The sequence below is a fragment of the Musca autumnalis genome, unplaced genomic scaffold, assembly GCF_047663935.1.
Source record: "Musca autumnalis isolate F117 unplaced genomic scaffold, ASM4766393v1 scaffold_3, whole genome shotgun sequence".
NCBI classification, from domain to species: domain Eukaryota; kingdom Metazoa; phylum Arthropoda; class Insecta; order Diptera; family Muscidae; genus Musca; species Musca autumnalis.
This window is the reverse complement of record NW_027411866.1, coordinates 253,340,659-253,364,940: the sequence shown is the minus strand read 5'-3', so window position 1 is coordinate 253,364,940 and position 24,282 is coordinate 253,340,659. Positions and strand designations below refer to the sequence as shown.

Below are 24,282 nucleotides of genomic sequence, written 5' to 3'. Positions count from 1 at the left end.
CAAAATTCACATTTTTAGGTGTTTTTTAGGTTTTCACGATTTTGCTTGGAAACCGCAAGTCCAATCGAAATGGAGCTAAAGAAAATGTTGTAGCTGTGAAAATTCTCTAGAGGATTGACGTTTATCATTTGTTCCCAGCCTGTACCATTTTTGAGATATAGAAGCTCAGTTTACATTTTTAGGTTTTTTTGTTAGGGTTTCGCGATTTTGCTTGAATACGGTAAGTTTTATCGATATGGGACCTCAGAAAATCTTAAAGCTGTGAAAATTCTCTACAAGACTGGCTTAAGTAACTTATTCTAAGTTGTAACATTTTTTTAGATATATAAGTTTAAGTTGGGAATTTGCAGTCATGACATTGTTGTATAAGGGGGCGATACAGAATTGAATTGAATTTGAATTGTCCCAATTTGAATCTCTATATCTCAAAAACGGTAAAACCGACGAGAATAACATAAAGGTCGATCTTGTAGAGAATATTCATGGCTACAACATTTGTTTTAGTCCCATTTTGATAGAACTTGCGGTTTCTAAGCAAAATCGCGAAACCTAAACAACCCCTAAAAATTTCAACTTAAATCGCGATTTATTTAAAAAGCGCTCCGGCGATTTTTTTTGTTTTTTGATTTTTCTCATCTATAAATATTGTAGTTTCAGAATCCGCAAACACTTCCGAGGTGTAAGCACCTTCCATTTAAAATTGTTTCAAGAGCACCGTGTTTACCGATCGACCCATGATATCAATGTTGTCGGCATAAGCAAGTAACATATGGCTGTTTGTATATATTGTTCTACTTGTTTTGACCCTCGCATCTTGGCTTGGAATACCATTCTTTTGACCCTCGCATCTCTTATAACCTTTTCCAGCAACAAACAACTTCTAGCATGGATTTTTTATTTTATCTCTTGAAGAAACTACATAAGAAAAACTCCATCTAGGGCATCAAAATCTATAAAATATAGAAAATTTTACATAATTGCTGAAATTCTGGTCAGTATCGGCTAAACTTTTGGGAGTTGAACCAAGTAACCTTTTGCAAAAACCTTCCAAATAAAGTTCTCAACAATTCTTTAGAACATTCTGAAACTCTAAAATGCTTACTTCATGTTGTTTCAGCGGTATTTTGCATTATATCTTTTACAGCACGTATTTCAAACACAGTTCACACCAGCAGTTTATTCTCGCATTTCGGATTTCACTACATTATTGACATTTTTATTAAATCGTCGTTGACAAATGTACTGAAAACAACGGCGTAGAGGCATTTTACAACAATGACATGTTCTGAAGAGTTGTGTATTACATATGAATATTTTTCCAAAAGAAAATATTCAGAAAAAATTAAGGGTTTTGGAGATACGGTGCGAAATGTATAACAATTGTGGACTTTTTGCATATATTTTGAAATTTGAGGCGATAAATGTAGTTTTTCGAGTTCATTATTTCTCCAAATATTTTATTCTTGTCCTTATCTACAAATTTGCTTCAGAGGTCAGAAGAAGATTCTCATTGGTTTCAGAGATATAGCCCCATAAAATCCGAGCTGGATCTGACACAACAAAACCCAACTAGTGTTTCTTGTCGTTTGGGTCTGTGCTTTCAAAAAATCCTCAGTTCGAAGTGTTTGCACAAGATCACCTTTAAAATGTTGCACAGTGTAAGTCACAAGATATGCTGTCTCTTTGTTTGAAACCTCTTTTGGTACTAAACTCTTCTAAGAGGTTCTTTCCTATTTTAACTGAGGACCGAGTATCAGTTAAAGTCATCATACAAAGCCAAATGAGCTTTGCGGGGATACCAAATTCAGACATTGCATGGAATACCTTTGAACGTAGGGGGCTGTCGAAGGCTGCTTTATAATCGACAAAAAGGTAGTAGTTGTCGATCTGCATCACTTGGGTCTTCTCCAGGATTTGCCGCAGGGTAAGTATCTGGTCAATGGTGGACTTGCCAGGTCTAAAGCCGCATTGGTATGACCCAATTATTTCATTGACCATAGGCTTTAGTTGTTCGCACAGTACCCCTGACACTATCATGTAGGCAATAGGGAGAAGACTTATGCCCCTATAGTTAGAGTGTACAGTCTTATTTCCTATCTTGTCGACGGGACACAGGATACTCAGGTTCCAATCGTCGGGTACGCGTTCTTCCTGCCAGATGGTGCTAACTAGCTGGTGCGTATACCTTATCAGCGTGTCGTCTGCGATGGCTGGTAAGTCATCGGCTCCTGCTGCCTTATTATTCTTCAGCCGGTTTATCGCTGTCTTTACCTCATCTTGGCTGGGCGGTACATATTCAATACCATCTTCTGGGATTGGATCTGTGATATCTTCGCCATCGTCGCTACTATCGGATACCAACAGTTTGGAAAAATGTTCTTTCTATATCCTGAGCAAACTATCTGCTGGTTTCTACAGCAGGATATGCTTGTACCAAAGCCGCTTTTCCATCTCTCAGAGGTTATGAAGATCTAACTTATTTGCATAGAAATAAATTCTTTTAAAGGTCTTTTGCAAGTCAGAATGAATCTGGTTGATCGTGAAACCTGAAATATGCTCCGTCAGTGTCATAACCACAGAAGTCCTAAAAGTCGTTTCGTAAAGTATAGATGATGATGATCGATTGAGTGAGCATGAAGGCGATATGTCAGGAAAAGTCTTGTAAGAGAAGATATACACCTTGTCAGTCGATAGCTATTGTCCTGACTTGTTTTCGTATCCACAGCCTTAGGCTAACGAGGGTACATACACTTTGTTACGATTAAAAATGTGATCATTGAAATAATGGGTTTGGTTCCCAAACGAAAATCAATTGGGCGAAATCCTTTCACACAATTTGGAGTCTATTTAGCCCTATTCGTTAGTCCGATAGTCTTATTGGTGCGCACAATAACTCTCGAAGGGAATAAACGATTTACTCCAAACGTAATATTTCTTGCTTCGGGTACCTACTCCCGCACAAAATTATTAGCAAATGTGCAGTTTAAGGACATGCCTCGTTTTGAATTTTTTTTTTTTGCAGTTGGATGTCATCGTGCCTTCTTTGATACGAAGTTTTTAGATATACTTCACAGTCTCCCTCTCTTTACTTACATGATTTATAATTTCCGTCATTTTGTTCTCTATCTCTCCCTTTTAGCCCCTATCAGAAATCTCCTATGAATCCGATTTGCCAAACTTCGATCAACCTAATCCACCCAGCTGCATGACCTCAAGCACTGGAACACTATCGAAATTTCATCGCAGTTATTCCATGGGTCAAGGATGGGGTGCAGTGCAACAGCAAAGCGGTGGTAATGTACGCGAGGAACCCTACTATCCCAAGGTGGTGTTTCGTAAACGTAACTCTACCATAGATTCAGATGGTTCGCTTTTAATATGCTACCCTTCAGAGAATTTAAGGCGTTTGGTGCCAGAGCATGTATTAACCGCCACTTCTGTGGTTCAAAAATCATCCAATCTTCCCGAAGCCGGCGATACACTGGGTAGTGAAGGCAACAAAGATTGTAAATTTGATTTTGAAATAAGTAAACAACAAAATCAACGAAATAATTCCGATAATGAGGTGGTAAATCAAGTCAATGCCCTACTGCAGAGGCCAGCCATGGCTTTTATGACCCAAAAACATGATTTAAAAAAGCTAAGGAGTGCCATGAAGCGTAGCTTGCGCATTGCCACATGTCGTAATTATTCGCTGCAGGCCTTGAATTGGTTATTGCGTTCGGTAACGCAAAGTGTGTGTCTGCATGATTTAATGTGGTGGTTTGTGTCATCCCTAAGTATCAGTGGTTCGGCAAGCTCAGATCCCATGGATGGGAAGTTTGATGAACTGGAACCAGCTCTAGAACATCCTGTATCCTATACACAAATAAGTGGGAGATTGTCTCATATGATTACGGAGAGTTTGCACACCTTTTTGCAATCTGTGGCCGATTTGACTCTTCATCTGCCCCTAGGCTCCCCCCTGCAGCGCATTGCCATACAATGTTTTGGTATACGTTTTCGTCAAACAGATCATCAGTTCTTACATAGCTCTCATGTTTTTGGAAACATATCGAAAATCTTATCCAAATCGGATGAACAAAATGAGTCACCCGGGGTGTTTGGTATGACAGAGGATGCTGAAACCAAGGAGCTGTTGGCGAAGGATACATACTCAGTTCCCGATGCTGGGGGGAAAATAATCTATTACAGTGATTTGAACGGGCACTTTGATATAACTGTTTCCTCACGACAAGCCATGGCGGAGTCTCTTACCGACAATTCCACCGAAACGTTTTGGGAAAGTGATGAGGAGGATCGCAACAAGAGTAAAATTGTGGAAATCTCCATGAATAAGTTAACCTATTGTTGTAAAATGCTACTCATTCATATTGACAATAGCCGGGATATACAAAATAAGGTGTCCTCGGTGGCTTTTTATGGTGGTCAGTCATTGGGTGATACCAGTCTCATTAAAAACGTTGAAGTTGATGCCAAGGCTTGCACCTGGATATCCACCAAAATCAACGATGATAACTTTACCCATTTCCGTTTGGAATTTACTGGACCGGAGAATACACTAAGAGTAAGGCAAATAAAGATTTTAGGTCTACCAGCAGCTATGTGTGGTTCAGCGGATCAGCTAACTAATCCCTATGATTTGGCGGTGAATAATACCTCACATGGGCAGGCGTTTAAATATAATATGAAATTGACAAATGCCGTGAGGATCCAGCAGCAAATTTGTGAAGCGGAGACCTTGAGGGTGTTCCGATTGATAACGGGTAAGTTGACAACTAAATCTGGACAATAGCATTTTTATCCCTTCACAATTATTATATATAGGTCAAGTCTTTGGCAAGCTGATAAGCTTGGAACCGACAAGCGATGAAAGCGGAGGCGTTCTCGGCAAAAGCCATTCTCAAAACGCCTTGGGTATGGACACAAGTGCCAATTCGATATTGGCCGACTCTCTCGACTTGCGTGAACATATGGTGGGCATTTTGTTCTCACGAAGCAAACTCTCCCACCTGCAAAAGCAGGTGATTGTACACATTGTACATGCCATCAAGAAGGAGGCTCGTAGGGCTCGAGAAGATTGGGATGCTGTGAATTTGGCAAATTCTTTACGCGACCCCAATGGCACCGGTTCAAATGGGCAAGAATCAAAAGGCGACAGCAATTCGGAACGTGGTGGTCGTACAGCCGATACCTATTGCTTTGAAATGTTGAGTATGGTATTGGCTTTGTCGGGCAGCGTTGTGGGACGTTCATATCTCTCACATCAACATGGTCTAATAAAAGATCTACTAAGTCTTCTCCACACCGGAAGTGATCGTGTCCAGAGGCAAGTTACGGCCTTACTGAGACGTATTTTACCAGAAATTTCCCCCGCCACATTTGCCGACATTTTGGGTGTTCAACGTTTGCCACCCTCGGATTATAATATCGCCCATCAAATTGCCATTGATTTTGACATGGATAGTTTGGGTCTTTTAGATATCTTCCTGGCTGTTATTGCCAAATCACTGCAGTTGCAGGTGAAGGTGAAAAGTGCTGGGGGTAAATCCAATATGGAGAAGACACCATCATTTGTGCGTCTTTACAATTCTTTGGATTTATCGGTACATCTGTTGAAAGCAGTCAAATTGCATATGAGTTCGGAAAATGTCAACGCTGAGGTGGAGCACACATTTTCGCATCGCACCGAATACACCTTTGAATATGAACGTTCCATGGAAATGAAGGCGGGAAGGAATAATGCCCGAGAGCTAAAGAGAGAGGCCCCCAAAAATCTCAATCAAAGGTGGTTCCTAAATGGTGTTATACCCACCAAACAGGCAGAGAGTATAATTGCCCTGATAAGGGATTTGGCAACGGTAAGTTAAAAAAATTTTAAAGAGGTTTCATTTTCTTTAACAAAAAATCATTTTTTTATTATCAGGGTAAGCTGGGTGACAAATGGTCCCAAATGACCAAGGCAGCCATTGCTGAGGCAGTTTTAAATTTAACCCGTTTGGATGAGATCTTCCGCACACCCGAGAACTGTGTGAAAACTGCCACTTTGTGGTTGGCCTTGGCTAGCTTGTGTGTCCTTGACAATGACCATGTGGAGAAATTGTCTTCGGGTCAATGGACCATATCAGATACCCGGCCCATGTGTACCAATCATGATGATGGTGAAACCTCGGCCATAATACAATGTGAAAATTGTGGGTCATTGTGTGGAGATTGTGATCGGTTTTTGCATTTGAATCGGAAAACAAGGACTCATAAGAGAACGGTAATGCAAAATGCAACATATTTTTCACTTGTTCCAAAACTAATTCTGAAATGTTTTTATAGGTCTGCAAGGAAGAAGAAGAAGCCATACGTGTGGAACTGCACGAGTCCTGTGGTCGCACCAAACTCTTTTGGCTTTTGGCCTTGGCCGATTCGAAGACCCTCAAGGCGATGGTAGAATTCCGTGATGGTAGCCATACAATTATTTCAGGAGCCCAAGACTCTGTGGGTCGTTGTCGTTTCTGTGGCATAACGGGTAACTCCGGGCTCTTGGAAATTGGAAATGTTTGTGCTGATGCCCAGTGCCAGGAATATGCTGCCAATTCATGCATGAAAACCAAACCATGTGGCCACGTCTGTGGAGGAGTGGTTAATGAAAAGAAATGCCTACCCTGCCTGCAACATGTGTGCCACGCCCGAGAAAGTAACACGGCAGATGGTTTGAATGATCCCAAGCTGACACAAGATGCTGATGATATGTGCATGATCTGCTTTGTGGAGGCGTTGGCTTGTGCTCCTTCGATACAGGTGAGTTAAGAGTTTTCTCTGTTATAGAATTGAGAAAAAATTGTTAGTGGTATAAAGACTATGTCACAATCAGAAATGTATCGCATTGAAATAAGAGACAATATTTGGTTCAGAAAATTTGGACTCGATCTAGCCAGGCCTGTTTAACAAACAAACTCTCGAAGGAAGTAACCGATTTGGTCCGTACTTTGTGCATCGTGATATTTCTTTCAAATTTAAATCAAGTTCGGAGGTGGACTACAACGGTCACCTCCTTCGGATATCTCACCCACAAAAGATCAAATATTTTTGATTAAGTACAATTTAAGTGCTGCTCGAGAATAGTTTTGGAATTTTTACCGGAGATAGCCCTTGAGGCCCTGATTTCAATTATAGAATTTTGTTTGTGAGCAAGTTCATACTTCCTGAGATAATGATCCAAACCAAAATTACCGAAACATGGGCCCGCCGTTATACACATAGCCCAGAAAGTCTGCGTTCACCGTACTACTTTTCAAAAATGATGCTAAAACTTTAATAAATCGGTAAATGAGATCAGTTTTTCTTTCATAAATATGTTATTGGCACTCTTTGCTACCAGAATAAAAAGAAAAATTCTTGAAAATATATTATTATTACGAAGATAACTGTAAAAAAGTGTTACAACTGCTAAATTAGAGCCCCAAAAAGTCTGCGTTCACTTTGTATGTTGCAATAATACCGTTAGTTTTTTTTGAATGTTTTTGCAGTTTTCTCCCATTTTTAATCAATATTGTCACAACTGGTCATTCAGTGAGGTCGTTTGCACACTTAACTTAAAAAAGTAAAATATTTCAAGAATGGAAAACAAGGACAAAGAAATTAGCATCGATAAAAGGAAAATTCTAGGTAAATTATGGAAAAAGCTATCGAAATATTGGCGAAACTGTAGGTAGAACACATTAGTCCATACATAGAGTGATAATTAACAATAAACAAACCAGAATTTTTACGTCAAAACGCAGATCTGGGCATTATAAAGGAGCCAAAACCTTACAGTCTCAGCAGTATGCTTTAAAACGTTATATTGTTGCAACCAAAATTTCGTAGTTCTTCTGCATTTTGGTTCAAATTGCGCATCCATAATTTAGGTAACCACACTTGTCTATTGTCGATTCAATAAATACAAGTTTGCCCACTCCAGAAGCTGCTACACACCCCAAACCAAAACAGCAACCTCGCCATTTTTTACAGTGTAAAACAAGATTTTGTTTTTCAAGCGCTGTTCGAGCTCTCTCTAAACAGTTTGAAGTCCTTTCATTGCAAACATATAGAACACGCTTTCGGCCGAAAATATGATTTGATTCCGGAATACTTGGAGGCTTGTTTATGTATTCATTAGCAAATTCAATATGCTTCTGCCTGTTCACTAGTGATATGTAGGGCTTTCGCCTTGCGACTATACCATGATATCCAGCTTTATTCAGTATTTTTCTGGCGGTTTGTGCACAAATACTTTTTTTGGATGCCATTTTCACATTTTCAACGATTTTTGAAGTAATTATCGGACTGTTTGTATTAAATATATTAGTTATGTTACGCTCCTCCCGTTCTGATAATATTTTTGACCGTCCAAAACTGAGCTTTGACCGTCCAGATCTGGACATTGTCTTCAAAATTCCGATTTTTTTATAGTTAATTATCACTCTATGTATAGACTAATATGTTCTACCTACAGTATCGCCAATATTTTGATAGCTTTTTCCATATGTTACCTAGAATTTTCCTTTTATCGATGCCAATTTCTTTGTCCTTGTTTTCCATTCTTGAAATATTTTACTTTTATAAGTTAAGTGTGCCAACGACCTCACAGAATGAGCAGTTGTGACAATAGTGATTAAAAATGGGAGAAAACTGCAAAAAAATTCAAAAAAACTAGCGGTATTATTGCAACATACAAAGTGAACGCAGACTTTTTGGGGCTCTAGTTTAGCAGTTGTAACACTTTTTTGCCGTTATCTTCGTAATAACAATATATTTTCAGGAATTTTTCTTTTTATTCTGGTAGTAAAGAGTGCCAATAAAATATTTATGAAAGAAAAACTGATCTCATTCACCTATTTATTGAAGTTTTAGCATCGTTCTTGAAAAGTAGTAAGGTGAACGCAGACTTTCTGGGCTATGTGTATATAATCTTTTGGAGGGTATTAACCTCTGGAGCTGAGGGAATTCAATGCTCATCGTGATAAATGACGTGTCCTGGCAACATTTTATTTCGCTTGGCTCAGGTCACATTTCAATCATCGTATTCTTTAACAGACCAACCGATATCATAACCTCTGACCGCCGTAATTTTCTAAACCATGGCAAATCTGACTGAAAAGGATTCACAGAATTTACAGTAACTGCATCAGAGATCATCATTCATTCCCTCAGATTCTCGGAGAGCTGAGAGAATATTGCGGGACATCATCACAGATGCAATCGCTCTAGCGAGCTGATTGAATACCCGAAATTAGAACAAATTTCCAGCATAGGCGAGAGGACAAGGAAACGAACGTGATCCACTTCGTCGTACCAGGGTTCGTACGAGCTATGGAATCTACTTTTAAGTCAACAGGGTAGTAGGCAGTAGGCTACGCAAAAAAATGTGGTTAGACCACCTAAAGCTATGTAATATTGGTACAGTTTTGATTAAATTGTTGGCAACGGTTAAATCACTCTCGAATCCGGGAATGAAGGATAATGGGACGGCTGTAACTTTCAACGGCGTAACAGTGACAGGCCCGAAAAGGCGCGCGTGTTATTTTATCTGGTAGTTTATGGAGTACGCCGAGGGTGATAGGACAAAGAGGAGTGCCTTACGCCGTATAAGAATCCTCTCATCACAGGAAGTACTACCACAACTTACGATAAGCAATGTTGTATTCCCACGGTAGCGGGTTCTTTCGTACAGGATTGACCCGAAACCATAGTGTTTCGGCCAGCGGCTGCCAACCCAGCATCAAACCTATGCTTCTACGTAGGCTACATGCTGCTACAACAACAACATGAGCAATGTTGCAGATGTCATCCGAAAGGTGAAATTTTCCAAAGCTTGGGCCCGCACTGAATCTCATTGGTAATGCCTAAGCAACTAGACGAACCCGGAGTTGAGTATTGACAGGGTGTTCCACTTAAGGCAACAGTGGCGAATCTATAAGGTCTGTTTCCTCTCTTTCGCCAGCATCGAAGATTCGAAACACACCATTCCTCCCCAGTATGAGAAGCTGTTTGCCAGTTGTTCAACACCAACATGAATTCCGCTAAGTAAATAGTACCACCACAGCATTACACACCCTGTCCACTTATATCAGTCGGGGAACGAACTAGTACAGGCCGTACGACCGACAGTCACGATGACTATTGATCTACCGAAGTTCTTCGAGGAGATTGAGAATACTTCCCCCAGCGGTGTTTGAAATATTGGGTTATCCATTATATGTGTGGACGCCAGTCGTTTGTGGAATTCAGAAATAAGGAATCGAACCCCCGTTGATTAAAACTAGTTGTTTCCCATGGCGGCGGAGTGCTCAATCTCTTCTAAGTTTGTAGGTGTGATGTTCGATATCAGATTTAAATCGTTCGCAGAAACCACTGATATTTGCGATAAGATCAAAAGTAGGAACAAGGATTTCAAGTCGCAGCACTTGGGATGTTGTCGAAAAACCTTGTTGACCTCTAATAAAGCAATAGTCCAATCTGCATAGGTTATGCGGCATCAGTGTGATATGCAGATGTCAGCACTACGCCGTGGAAGAATATTCAAACCTGCCAAATTACCGCTCTGAAGTCTACAATAGGGGGCATCCTTATGACACTATCAGGTCCCATGAGAGGGACCTACGACAAACTGAAAAGTAGGAACAATGTCCTCAAGTCCCTAGCCGGCAGCACTTGGGGTGCAGATAAAGAAACCTTATTGACCACATATAACGCAATACGTTGGTCTGTGGTAAGCTATGCGGCGCCAGTCTGGTCCCCGAGATTATGTGATACGAATTGGAAAAAGATTCAAACTTGCCAGAATGCCGCCCTGAGAACAGCAACAGGGTGCCTCCTCAAATCTTCAGTGGACCATCTACATGAGGAGGCAAAGATTCTTCCAGTAAAGCAACACAATGAGATGCTTTCGTTGCAGTACCGGCTTGGATGTTACCGTGTGAGCCATCCCAATCACCATCTTGTGGGTAGGCCCGACACATACAGGCAGATCAGGAAGGATATCCATGCTCTAGAGGGAGAGGTCCAACGATACAGGAGAGAACCCCTAGATCAACAAGCGTATCAAGCAGTCTTAAATAGTATTCACACGGATGCAGTTGCCAAGGCCTTAAGCAATTATAGTGTGAATAAAGTCCTCGAAATACGTCCCCCATCTATTGCAGCTGAGGAGCGTCAGCTGTCACGACAAACTAGAGTAGTTTTGGCTCAACTACGCTCGGGATATTGCAGTCGCTAAATTCTTATTGGGCGGAAATCGACCGCGCCGTGCAAGACATCTGCCCAGCATGTGGCATGGGCCCACACGACACAAAACACCTTTTCAACTGCCCAGCCAAACCTACTCATCTAACTCCAGTGGATCTATGGTTACATCCCATCGAAGCAGCCACTTTCCTGGAACTGGATATAGACCCAGAGCCAGATTGAACAGAAGAACGAACATACAAACATAACAACACTGTTACTACAACAACAACAAAATGAGAGGTCGAAGATTTTACCATGCATCAGCACAACAAGATGTTGTCTAGTACCTACTTGGGTGTTATCGCCGTGAGCATCATAGCCACAATCTTTTAGATTGGCTTGCCCCACCCAGGCCGGTCCAAAGAGATCTTCATGATCTAGAAGTGGAGATGTCCATTTTGGAAGCGGGTTTATCAGGGAGGATTGGATAGCATTTAGACTGATGCTGTTGCACAGACAGTTCAAAACAACGTCAGCTGACAAGGCAAGCACGAGTGGTTTTAGCCCAATGAAGATCCGGGTCCGTATTGACGCCACGAAACCCAACACATGTTCTGGATGTAGAATGGGACCGAACATACTTGCGTTGCTAAACAACAACAACTGATAGCCAAGATTTAGTATCCGATTTTGCCGAAACTTTGCAAGTCTAATATTTCTTCCTAACGCTTATCAAGTTCCACGAATAAATCGGACAAATTATTTTGGTTACTCGCAAAAGTTCAACATTTTCCCTTATACGCAGTTTTCCGAAGGCAGTTTTTGTGGCCCTGTTTAAAACGATATAAAAATTTTCATGGTCTATTCCATACTTCCTAATAGCACGAAATCTGTAACAAATATCACAAACAATCCTTTCTAAGAAGTGACTGCTAATCATTAAGTTCCAAGATACTCCCAGAAAAGTTTAACATTTTTGCTCTTAAATTCAGATTAAGTCAAAATCTCAGATTGAAATTAAGTACGGTCCCGTACAAATTGTGGTCTTGTGGACTTTATTCGTGTAGATTGTGTTGACTTGATCTGCATTATTGGACCTACTGTTTTAATAGCTACTCCACAAACGATTAAAAATTTACTCTCAGAACTTCCAAAACTTCTAAAATTTCTTATCTGAGTTGTTGTTTTTGGGTATTTACTTTTGTACTTATTGTCGCTTTAAACCTTTTTAATCTCCAAACATATAATAAATTGTTTCCTTTTCTTTTCAGCTCGAGTGTGGTCACGTATTCCATTATCACTGTTGCAAAGCCGTACTGGAGAAACGTTGGAGTGGTCCTCGAATTACATTCGGTTTCTCATTGTGTCCCATATGCAAGGCAGACATTAAACATCCCATGTTGGCAGAGCTTTTGGAGCCTATCAATTCCCTCAAACAGGATGTTAAACGCAAAGCCCAGATGCGGTAAGTTTTCATGATAACTCTTTTCTACAAGAGAACCTTCACAAAAATTCCTGTTATTTTCTTTTAGCATTAAATACGAGGGCATTGTAAAGGAAGCCGAAAATCGTGATCTCACCAATCTGGCCATGGAACGCTATGCCTATTATGTCTGCTTTAAATGTCAAAAGGCCTACTATGGCGGTGAGGCCCGTTGTGATGTGGAAATTGGTGATAAATTCAATCCTGAAGAGTTGGTATGTGGTGGTTGCTCCGATGTGGCCCGGGCGCAAATGTGCCCGAAACATGGAACCGATTTCTTAGAATATAAATGTCGTTATTGCTGTTCGGTGGCAGTATTCTTCTGCTTTGGTACCACCCATTTCTGTGATACGTGTCATGATGATTTCCAACGACTGACAAATATACCCAAAAATAAGTTGCCTCAATGTCCAGCTGGACCAAAGGCTAAACAGCTAATGGGCGAGGAGTGTCCATTGCATGTCATTCACCCACCCACGGGAGAGGAGTTTGCCTTAGGGTGTGGTGTTTGCCGTAATGCCCAAACATTTTAGCATCATATTGATCAGCTTATGGTGGATCAAAGGCGTGGCAACAATGAATGTGCGGCTGCAGTGGCCGCAGGAAATGAGGAAGAATTTATTGAAGTGCAATTGGAAGAATTGGATAATCGTCATTGTCACCAGCTGGAAGAGGATCCGAGTGATGATGACGAATATGACTAGTCATGATATAGAATTAAATTATAAATTATTGATACAAAAAGTATATAAATATATAATACTCACTTATATGCAATATTGATTGTAATCCATGATATTCACACACAAACACACACCATTATATTATGCATATATGATAAATGCAATTAAAAAAAACACATGCATACAAACATATGTCTGAAAGAATATGTTTTGTTTTATATTCTACTTTTAAATGCAACATTTTATTCGATATAAATATATAAAATAATTATATACTAAAGCGAGAAATAAAACAACAATAAATTGATTAGAAGATTTGATCATTGATCATGAATGGAAAATGTTTTTCTGTATTTTTTTATTTGAAACAACAAATAATGAATACGAAAAGGTAATTAAACAAATGTGAACTTGTATACAATTCAAAGTATAGTTTGAGCGCAAATAAGAAAAATATTTCGTCAGTGTTGTAAAAAGGAAAATTTTCGTATTAATACATATTGCGCCTAAACGTATGTTTTGACTTTCATGGACATTCCTTAAGTTTACATGTGCTTGCGTCTTAAGTCCTCCCATTCACTGTAAGTATGAGAATACAGTCGAAATCACAAAAAATCGAAACAATTTTTTGAAATCCCAGTTTACAAGCTTAAAGAATACAAAATTTGACATCACATGCGAAGTATAAGTTTATATTTATTGAGGCTTTTTATGTTGAAACCTGCTAAATTGTAAAAAATGTTAAATTTAAAACCGTGAATTTTGTTCCTTATCTTATATTTTTCGGGTGGCACCAAAGGGCGGTATTCTGGCAGGTTTGAATATTCTTCTACGGCGTAGTGCTGACATTTGCATATCACACTGACGCCGCATAGCCTATGCAGATTGGACTATTCCTTAAAATCCTTGTTCCTACTTCTGATCTTATCGCAAATATCAGTGGTTTCCGCGAACGATTTAAATCTGATATCGAACGTTACACCTAAAAACTTAGAAGAGATTGGGCACTCCGCCGCCTTGGGCAACAACTAGTTTTAATCTACGTGTCTTCGATTCCTTATTTCTGAATTCCACAAATGACTGGCGTCCACACATATCCATTATAACCCAATATTTCAAACACCGCTGGGGGAAGAAATTTCAATCTCCTCGAAGAACTTCGATAGATCAATAGTCATCGTGACTGTCGACACCTTGACTGATATAAATGGACATGGTGTGTAATGCTGTGGTGGTACTAAGTATTTAGCGGAATTCATGCTGATGTTGAGCAACTGGGAAACAGCTTCTCATACTGGGGAGGAATGGTGTGTTTAGAATGTTCGATACTGTCAAAAGAGAGGAAACCGACCTTATAGATTCGCCTCTGTTGCCTTCAGTGGAACACCGTGTCAATACTCAACTCCGGGTTCGTCCAGTTGCTTAAGCATTACCAATGTGATTTAGTGGGGGTCCAAGCTTTGGATAATTTCACGTTTCGCATGACATCTGCAAGATTGTTCATGTTGTTGCTGTTGTTGTAGCAGCATGTAACCTACGTAGAATCATAGGTTTGATGCTGGGTTAGCAGCCGCTGACCGAAACACTATGGTTTCGGGTCAATCCGGTACGAAAGAACTCGCTACCGTGGCATTGCAACATTGCTTATCGTAAGTTGTGGTAGTACTTCCTCTGATGAGAGGATTCTTATACGGCGTAAAGCACTCCTCTTTGTCCTATCACCTGCGGCGTGCTCCATAAACTGCCAAATAAAATAAAACGTGCACCTTTTCGGGCCTGTCACGCCGTTGAAAGTTACAGCCGTCCCATTATCCTACTTTCCCGGATTAGAGAGTGATTTAACCGCTGACCACAATTTACTCAAACCTGTACCAATGTTACATTGATTTAGGTGGTCTAGTCAGATTTTTTGCGTATCCTCGCCTACTAGCCTGTTGACTTCACGAGTAGATTACCTAGCTCCTACGAACCCTGGTACGACGAAGTTGATCACGCTCATTTGCTTGTCCTGTCGCCTCTGCTGGAAATTTTTTCCAATTTCGGGTATTCAATCAGCTCGTATGTAGCGAGCGGTTGCATCTGTGATGATGTCCCGCAATATTCTCTCAGCTCTCCGAGAATCTGAGGGAATGGATGATGATCTCTGAAGTGGTTATTGTAAATTCTGTGAATCCTTGCCAGGCAGCTTTACCATGGTAAGAAAATTACGGCGGTCAGAGGTTATGATATCGAGTGGTGTGTTAAAGAAGACCATGATTGAAATGTAAAAATTCCAAAATTATTCTCGAACAGCACTTAAATTGTACTTAATGAAAAATATTTGATCTTTTGTGGGTGAGATATCCGAAGGAGGTGACCGTTATAGTCCACCTCCGAACTTGATTTAAATTTGAAAGAAATATCACGATGTACAAAGTACGACGGACCAAATCGGTTACTTCCTTCGAGAGTTTGTGTTAAACAGCCAGACGGACAGACCTGCCTAGATCGATTCCATATTTTCTGAACTAAATATTGGACCACATACATATGTCTCTTATTTGAATCCGAAACATTTCTGATCGTGACATATAGCACTAAAAATTGTTTCTCAATTCTACAACAGAGAAAACTCTTAACTCACCTGTATCGAAGGAGCACAAGCCAACGCCTCCACAAAGCAGATCATGCACATATCATCAGCATCCTGTGTCAGCTTGGGATCATTCAAACCATCTGCCGTGTTACTTTCTCGGGCGTGGCACACATGTTGCAGGCAGGGTAGGCATTTCTTTTCATTAACCACTCCTCCACAGACATGGCCACATGGTTTGGTTTTCATGCATGAATTGGCAGCATATTCCTGGCACTGGGCATCAGCACAAACATTGCCAATTTCCAAGAGCCCGGAGTTACCCGTTATGCCACAGAAACGACAACGACCCACAGAATCTTGGGCTCCTGAGATAATTGTATGGCTACCATCACGGAATTCTACCATCGCCTTGAGGGTCTTCGAATCGGCTAAGGCCAAGAGCCAAAAGAGTTTGGTGCGACCACACGACTCATGCAGTTCCACACGTATGGCTTCTTCTTCTTCCTTGCAGACCTATAAAAACATTTGTGAATTAGTTTAGGAACAAGTGAAAAACATGTTGCATTTTGCATTACCGTTCTCTTATGAGTCCTTGTTTTTCGATTCAAATGCAAAAACCGATCACAATCTCCACACAATGACCCACAATTTTCACATTGTATTATGGCCGAGGTTTCACCATCATCATGATTGGTACACATGGGCCGGGTATCTGATATGGCCCATTGACCCGAAGACAATTTCTCCACATGGTCATTCATGGTCATTGTAGAAAACACACAAGCTAGCCAATGCCAACCACAACGTGGCAGTTTGGACACAGTTCTCGGGTATGCGGAAGTTCCCATCCAAACGGGTTAAATTTAGGACTGCTTAGCAATGCATACCTTTGTTATTTGTGACCATTTGTCACTTAGTTTACCTTCGTAATATGATAAATAGTTTTTCATTAATAAAAGTTGAAACCTTTTCAAATATCTTCCCTACTTATCAGGCAACAATAATCTCTGCCTTTTTGGTGGTTATAACACCATTGAGGAATCATCTCTGGTATTACCCCTTCCCGCCTTCATTTCCATGGAATGTTCATATTCAAAGGTGTATTCGGTGCGATACGAAAATGTGTCCTCCACCTCAGCGTTGACATTTTCCGAACTCAAATGCATTTTCACCTGTTTCAGCAGATGTAGCGATAAATCGAAATGAATTAAAAAGACACACAAAAGATGGTCTTCACCATATTGGATTTACTCCAGCGCTTCTTACTTTCACCTACAACTGCAGTGATTTGGCAATAAAAGTCAGACCCAAACTGTCCATATTAGAATCGATGGCAATTTGGTGAGCTACATTGTAATCCGAAGGTGGCAAACATTTTACTCCCTATATATCCGCAAATGTTGCTGGGGAAAATTCCAGTAAAATACGCCTCAATAACGCCGTAACTTGCCTCTGGACACGATCACTACCGGTGTGTAGTAGACTTAGTAGATAATTTTTAAGGCCACGTTGATGTGAAAGATACGAACGTCCCACAACACTGCCCGATAAAGCTAAAACCATATTCAACATTTCAAAGCAAATGTTCCCCCACCACGCTCTGAGTCACTGTCACCTTTCGATTTGTGGCCATCTGAACCGGTGCCATTTGGATCACGTAAGGAATTTGCCTAATTTACATCGAGCCCTAAAGGCCTGGGTACATAAGCTGCTCGGCTTTCTTGCTTAATTCATTTCTGGTAAAAGACCAAAGACCAAGTTCGACCTAATTGAAATGTGGTTCTGACATTTCTTTATTCCTTTGCCAGAAATGAATTAAGTAAGAAAGCCGAGCCATATGTTTTCAAAATCGTCATTTTTAAGTTGTAGACCCCAAAATAGTGTATTTTAAAATTGGTCATTTTATTAGGGTTCCACTGTTATAGAATTTGTATTTTTCAACAGTGGAACCTCGGTGGTATTTTTGTGTTTGCGTTCTGGCATCATATGATTCAATAGATGGCGTTATTTACACACATTTGCCAATGTTGCCAACTATAATAATCGAACACACATACTTACGTATGGATGGAGCATACTTTTAGGCGCAAACTGGGTGGTCACACTATTTGACCGATATATTTGGCAGCACTGGTAAAACCATGCAAATAGCGCCATCTATTAAAACACATGATCGCAAGAGACAAACACAAAATTACCGCCGAAGTTCTACTGTAGAAAAGTATCAATTTGTTTACAGTGGAATCAATTTAATATAAACACATGTTTGAATTATATGAAAATAATAAATAGATACCTCGACTTTTTGCTACTTTTTGAAAGAATAAAAATTTGATTTTCTTAGATAACTTAAAATGTCACAATTTCAGGCCGGCATCATGGCAGGTTTGAATATTCTTGTAGTTCGCAGCGCTAATAGTGGTATGAATAACACAGTCGCCGTATATCTTACCATAGATGGGCCTATTGCTTTATAAGAGGTAAAGAAGGTTTCTTTGTCAGCATCACAATTGCTGACGGCCAACGACTTGAGGATGTTGTTCCTACTTGTTATCCTGTAGCAAATAGCCGTACGACTTTAACATGTTATCGAACGTTACATGCAAATCTGGGTATATTTAGTGCTCGGAATCTGGACACCATCACTATTTTCAGGGAAAGCCTCATTTCGGTTGTCCAGTTGGCATCCTTGCAATTTTTCAGGACCATTGTGCAATATGGTTGGCTAACGATAAATTAGGGACACTTGTCAAATACTCAAATCCGGATTCATCCATTTGCTCAAACATTACCACTGTGATTCCGTGTGTGTCCAACGCTTTGGATGATTTTGCGTTTCGGACTTTCAACGACGTTGCAGATCCGATGACGTACGTGTGTTATTTTAATTTGCAATTTATAAAGCACCCCAAGAATGATAGGGCAAAGAAGAGTGTGACGTGGTTGAAAGGAACAGCCATTCTATCATCCTTCTTTACCGTATTCGAGGGTGATTTAACATTTGCCCACAATTTACTTAAACCTGTACCAATGTTGCATTGCTTCGGTTGATCTAGAGACCTTTTACGCTTATGTGCGCCTACTAGCCTCTTGGGTCCAGGAGTAAGTTCTCTAATTCATGAGCCTTCACGACGCTACGACGAAGCTCTTCATGCTCATTTTTGGGAAATTTCGTATAATTTCCTGTATTTGAGCAGGAGGTATAGCTGGTACCTCCCGATTTTCCGTATTTTGAAGATTTTAGCCTCATCCCATCGAATTGACTGGAATTTGGTATTTAATCTTCATTGGAGGTATTCAACATCCCTGCACAGAGCTGTCTGTAAGGTACCTCCCGATTTGGAGAATTTTTAAGGTTTAAATTTGAAAATTTTACCCAAAAATTGCTGGAGTTAGGCATTTAGTCTTCATTGGGGCTACAAAACTTTCCTTCCCGCTATAGGTCCAGGTTTCCATATAAACCCCATAGAACGGTATCCGCCGATTTAGAGAATTTTGCAGATTTTTACATGTTACCCAACGGAAATTGCTGGGCTTCGTTGGGTGTATAAAACATTCCTATAAATAATTGTCGGTTCTAGGTTCTCGTTTCCACATAGCCTCCTTAGAACGGTACCTTCCGATTTTAGGCAGTTTGCAGATTATAGCCACACTATCAACCGAAATTGCTGAAATTTGGTATTTAGTCTTCGCGGGGGTAAAAACCATCCCTCCAGATATTTGTCGGTATAGGTCCAATTTTTTGAAGATTTGAAGATTTTAGCAACATTATCCAACCGAAATTCCTCGAACACGGTATTTAGTCTTCGTTGGAGCTACAAAGGAGAATATCTTTGGCCCAACAGTCGGGAAATTCAGTCTCCACAGTGAAACATCTGACAATGGTATGATGCTGATAGAATTTGCAGCTGCACGAAACATGGTAGTTAGCAGTACCAGATTTAATCATCTCGATATTCAAAAGGGCACCTGGCAGTCGCCAGATCAAAGAACAAGAAATCAAATTGATCACGTTGTGATAGATGGAAGACATGCATTAAGCGTGTTGGATGTAAGATCGTACCGAGGTGCAAACATAGACTCGGGCAACTACCTTGTTGCAGCAAAGGTACGTACCAGACATATCGGCGCAATGGCAAAGTATTTCCCACTCCATGCAAACAGCAGCAAAATCTATACTTGGATATCAGAGACCTCCACCAAGGAATCCATGGTATGACCAGGAGTGTCGTGCTGCTACCCAAGAGAAAAATGCGGCATATAGGGCTATATTACAATCAGTAGCAACGCGTAGCGCACGAGAGAGGTATGGGGAGAAAAGGAGAGAGGAGAAACGTCTTTTCCTCAGGAAAAAAGAGAGATTGGAAAGGGGGAGTGTGAACAAATGGAGATGTACAGGAGGCAGAATGAAGTCCGAAAATTCTACCAAAGAGTGAAACATCAAACTGATGGCTTTGGAACTGGCACATCCTCCTGTAGAGATGGAAAGAGCATTTTTCCAAACTGTTGGTATCCAACAGTAGCGAAGTCGACGAAGATACCACAGATCCAATCCCAGAAGATGGTATTGAATGTATACCACCCGGCCAAGATGAGGTAAATACAGCAATAAACCGGCTGAAGAATAGTAAGGCAGCAGGAGCTGATGGCCTACCACCCGAGCTGTTTAAAACCGGAGGCGACACGCCGATAAAGTGTATGCATCAGCTAGTTAGCTCCATCTGGCAGGAAGAACGCGTACCCGACGATTGGAACCTGAGCATCCCGTGTCCCGTCCATAAGAAAAGAGATAAGACTTTATGCTCCAACTATAGGGGCATAAGTCTTCTCCCTATCGCCTACAAGATAGTGTCAGGGATATTGTGCGAACGACTAAAGCCCATGGTCAACGAAATAATTGGACCATACCAGTGCGGCTTTATACCTGGCAAGTCCACCATTGACCAGATATATACCCTGCGGCAAATCCTAGAGATGACCCAAGAGATGCAGATCGACACCTACCACCTTTTTGTCGACTATAAAGCAGCCTTCGACAGCCCCCCACGTTCAAAGGTATTCCAAGCCATGTCTGAATTTGGTATCCCCGCAAAGCTCATTCGGTTTTGTAAAATGACTCTAACTGACACAAGATCTTCAGTTAAAATAGGAAAGAACATCTCCAAAGTGTTTTGTACCAAAACAGGTTTCAGACAAGGAGACAGCCTTTCGTGTGATCTTTTCAACATCCTGCTAGAAAAGGTTATACGAGAGGCAAACGTCAAAAGAAGTGGCACAATCTACACCAATAGTCACATGTTACTTGTTTATGCTGATGATATAGACATCATGGGCCGATCAGTAAAAGAAGTAACTGATACCTTTATAAAGGTCGAAGGAGAATCTGCTAAAGTGGGTCTGGCGGTAAACGGTGAGAAGACCAAGTTGATGGTGTCGACGCGCAATGCGTCCATTGAGCTCGGACCGACTGTGGAAGTTGGTTCCTATAATATTGAGGTAGTAAAAGACTTCGTCTACCTCGGCACCTCCGTAAACACAACAAACGACATCAGTTGTGAAATAAAAAGAAGAATTGTATTGGCCAACAGATGCTACTTTGGTTTAAGTAAGCCGTTTAAAAACAAAGCCACATCTCGTCAAACAAAAATAACGCTCTACAAAACACTGATACTACCCGTGCTGATGTATGGCTCCGAAGCCTGGGAACTTGCGCAAGCAGACATGGCAGTGCTTGGTGTGTTTGAGAGAAAAATTCTTCGAAAGATCTACGGACCAATCTGCGTTGACGGTGAATATCGACGTCGCATGAACCACGAGCTGTATCTGCTATACAACGACATCAATATTGTTAAACGTATCGAGATGCAGCGACTGCGTTGGCTAGGCCATATCATAAGAATGAGCGATGATGAACCCGCTAAAAAGGCGTATGAATACATGCCACATGGCGGTGCACGCAGAATTGGCAGGCCAAGGAATAGATGGCGCAAACAAGTGGATGATGAGATGAAAAGGCGCGGTATTCCAGAGTGCAAAGCAACAAATAGAGAGGAGTGGAGATCTCTTATTAGTTCGGCCTATAGAACAAATGTTCTGTAATGGGCCAGTTAAGTAAGTAAGTAAGTTCATATTCAAAGGTGTATTCGGTGCGATACGAAAATGTGTCCTCCACCTCAGCGTTGACATTTTCCGAACTCAAATGCATTTTCACCTGTTTCAGCAGATGTAGCGATAAATCGAAATGAATTAAAAAGACACACAAAATATGGTCTTCACCATATTGGATTTACTCCAGCGCTTCTTACTTTCACCTACAACTGCAGTGATTTGGCAATAAAAGTCAGACCCAAACTGTCCATATTAGAACCGATGGCAATTTGGTGAGCTACATTGTAATCCGAAGGTGGCAAACATTTTACTCCCTATATATCCGCAAATGTGGCTGGGGAAAATTCCAGTAAAATACGCCTCAATAACGCCGTAACTTGCCTCTGGACACGATCACTACCGGTGTGTAGTAGACTTAGTAGATAATTTTTAAGGCCACGTTGATGTGAAAGATACGAACGTCCCACAGCACTGCCCGATAAAGCTAAAACCATATTCAACATTTCAAAGCAAATGTTCCTCCACCACGCTCTGAGTCACTGTCACCTTTCGATTTGTGGCCATCTGAACCGGTGCCATTTGGATCACGTAAGGAATTTGCCTAATTTACATCAAGCACTACGCCATATGTTTTCAAAGTCGTTATTGTGGTCGTTTTATTAGGGTTCCACTGTTAAAGAATTCGTATTTTTCAACAGTGGAACCTCGGTGGTATTTTTGTGTTTGCGTTCTGGCATCATATGATTCAATAGATGGCGTTATTTACACACATTTGCCAATGTTGCCAACTATATTCATCGAACACATATACTTACGTATGGCTGCAGCATACTTTTAGGCGCAAACTTGGTGATCGTGTTATTTGACTGATAAATTTGGCAGCACTGGTAAAACCATGAAAATAGCGCCATCTATTGAAACACATGATCGCAGGAGACAAACACAAAATTACCGCCGAGGTTCTACTGTAGAAAAATATCAATTTGTTTACAGTGGAATGAATGTAAAATGAACACATGTTTGAATTATATGTAATTAATAAATAGATACCTCTACTTTATGCTACTTTTGTGAAGAATAAATATTTGATTTTCTTAGATGACTCAAAATGTCATAATTTAAGGCCGGTATCATGACAGGTTTGAATATTCTTGTAGTTCGCAGCCCTAACAGTGGTATGAAACACACAGGCGCCGTTTAGCTTACCATAGACCACCCCATGGATTTACAAGAGGTCAACAAGGTGTCTTTGTCAGCATCACAATTGCTGACGGCCAGCGACTTGAGGATGTTGTTCCTACTTGTTATCCTGTAGCAAATAGCTATTGATTGCCTTACTGACTTAAATATACTATCGAACGTTACATGCAATATCCATTTGCTCAAGCATTACCATTGAGATTCCGTGTGTGTCCAACGCTTTGGATGATTTCGCGTTTCGGACTTTCAACGACGTAGCAGTGACAGTTCCGAAGTAACAGCCATTCTAACAGTTGCCCACAAGTTACTGAAACCTGTACCAATAGCTTCGTACTTTTCCCGTACTTTTTAATAGTAAAACACAAAAGTTTTTTGAAATATGTAGTTTGGGAACGGAAAAATGGAAAATACGTCAAAAAATTGGAACAACTGTCAAAGTCGGCGTAGCAGCCAATCAGGCGCCGGCAACCATGTTACTATTTTTTACACGCAAAAATTTATCGAGTAAAAAGTTTTTAAAGAGAGCTTAATTCAGCGGCATTTTTGTTTAAAGAGAAGTGAACATTTTACAACTTTTTTGTGTACGGGAACGGGTTTTTTAGTTCTGGAACAAAGCTAATGTTGATTGCTTCAGGTGATCTAGCGACCTTTTCCGCTTATGTGCGCCTACTAGACTCTTGTGTTCAAGAGGGTCTTCAGCTACTAGCCTCTTGGGTTCAGGAGTAAGTACTCTAACTCCTGGGTCTTCAGGGTCGCTACGACGAAGCTCTTCATGCTCATTGTTGGAAAATTTCTCTCCCGATTTTCGGTATTTTGAAGATAATAGCCTCATTATCCCAACGAATTGACTGGAATTCGGTATTTGGTCTTCGTTGGAGGTATTCAACATCCCTGCACAGAATTGTCTGTATAGGTCAACATTTTCATATGGCACCCATAGAACGGCAACTCCCGATTTTAAGGTTTTGAAGGTTTAAGTTTGAACATTTTACCCGAAAATTTCAGGAATTTGTTATTTGGTCTTCGTTGGG

The 24,282-nt window shown here is 40.6% G+C and overlaps 2 protein-coding genes across 2 annotated transcripts in view; one reads left to right on the top strand and one right to left on the bottom strand.

Moving 5' to 3' along the window:
- Positions 1-13,709, top strand: part of LOC141399356 (E3 ubiquitin-protein ligase highwire-like) — a 183,264-nt gene extending 169,555 nt beyond the window's left edge. Inside the window, exons 24-29 of the mRNA XM_073977934.1 lie at positions 3,140-4,766; positions 4,828-5,861; positions 5,927-6,265; positions 6,328-6,792; positions 12,474-12,667; positions 12,735-13,709. Coding sequence (XP_073834035.1) covers positions 3,140-4,766; positions 4,828-5,861; positions 5,927-6,265; positions 6,328-6,792; positions 12,474-12,667; positions 12,735-13,218 — 4,143 coding nt within the window. The 3' untranslated portion in view covers positions 13,219-13,709. The remainder of the gene's footprint in view (positions 1-3,139; positions 4,767-4,827; positions 5,862-5,926; positions 6,266-6,327; positions 6,793-12,473; positions 12,668-12,734) is intronic.
- Positions 13,710-15,982: 2,273 nt separating this feature from the next.
- LOC141398486 (E3 ubiquitin-protein ligase highwire-like) lies at positions 15,983-16,710 on the bottom strand. Its single transcript, XM_073975772.1, has 2 exons — positions 16,519-16,710; positions 15,983-16,456 (listed from the first exon to the last, which is right to left on the bottom strand). The coding sequence occupies exons 1-2, from the start codon at positions 16,708-16,710 to the stop codon at positions 15,983-15,985; spliced, it is 666 nt and encodes a 221-aa protein (XP_073831873.1).
- Between the last annotated feature and the right edge of the window lie 7,572 nt (positions 16,711-24,282).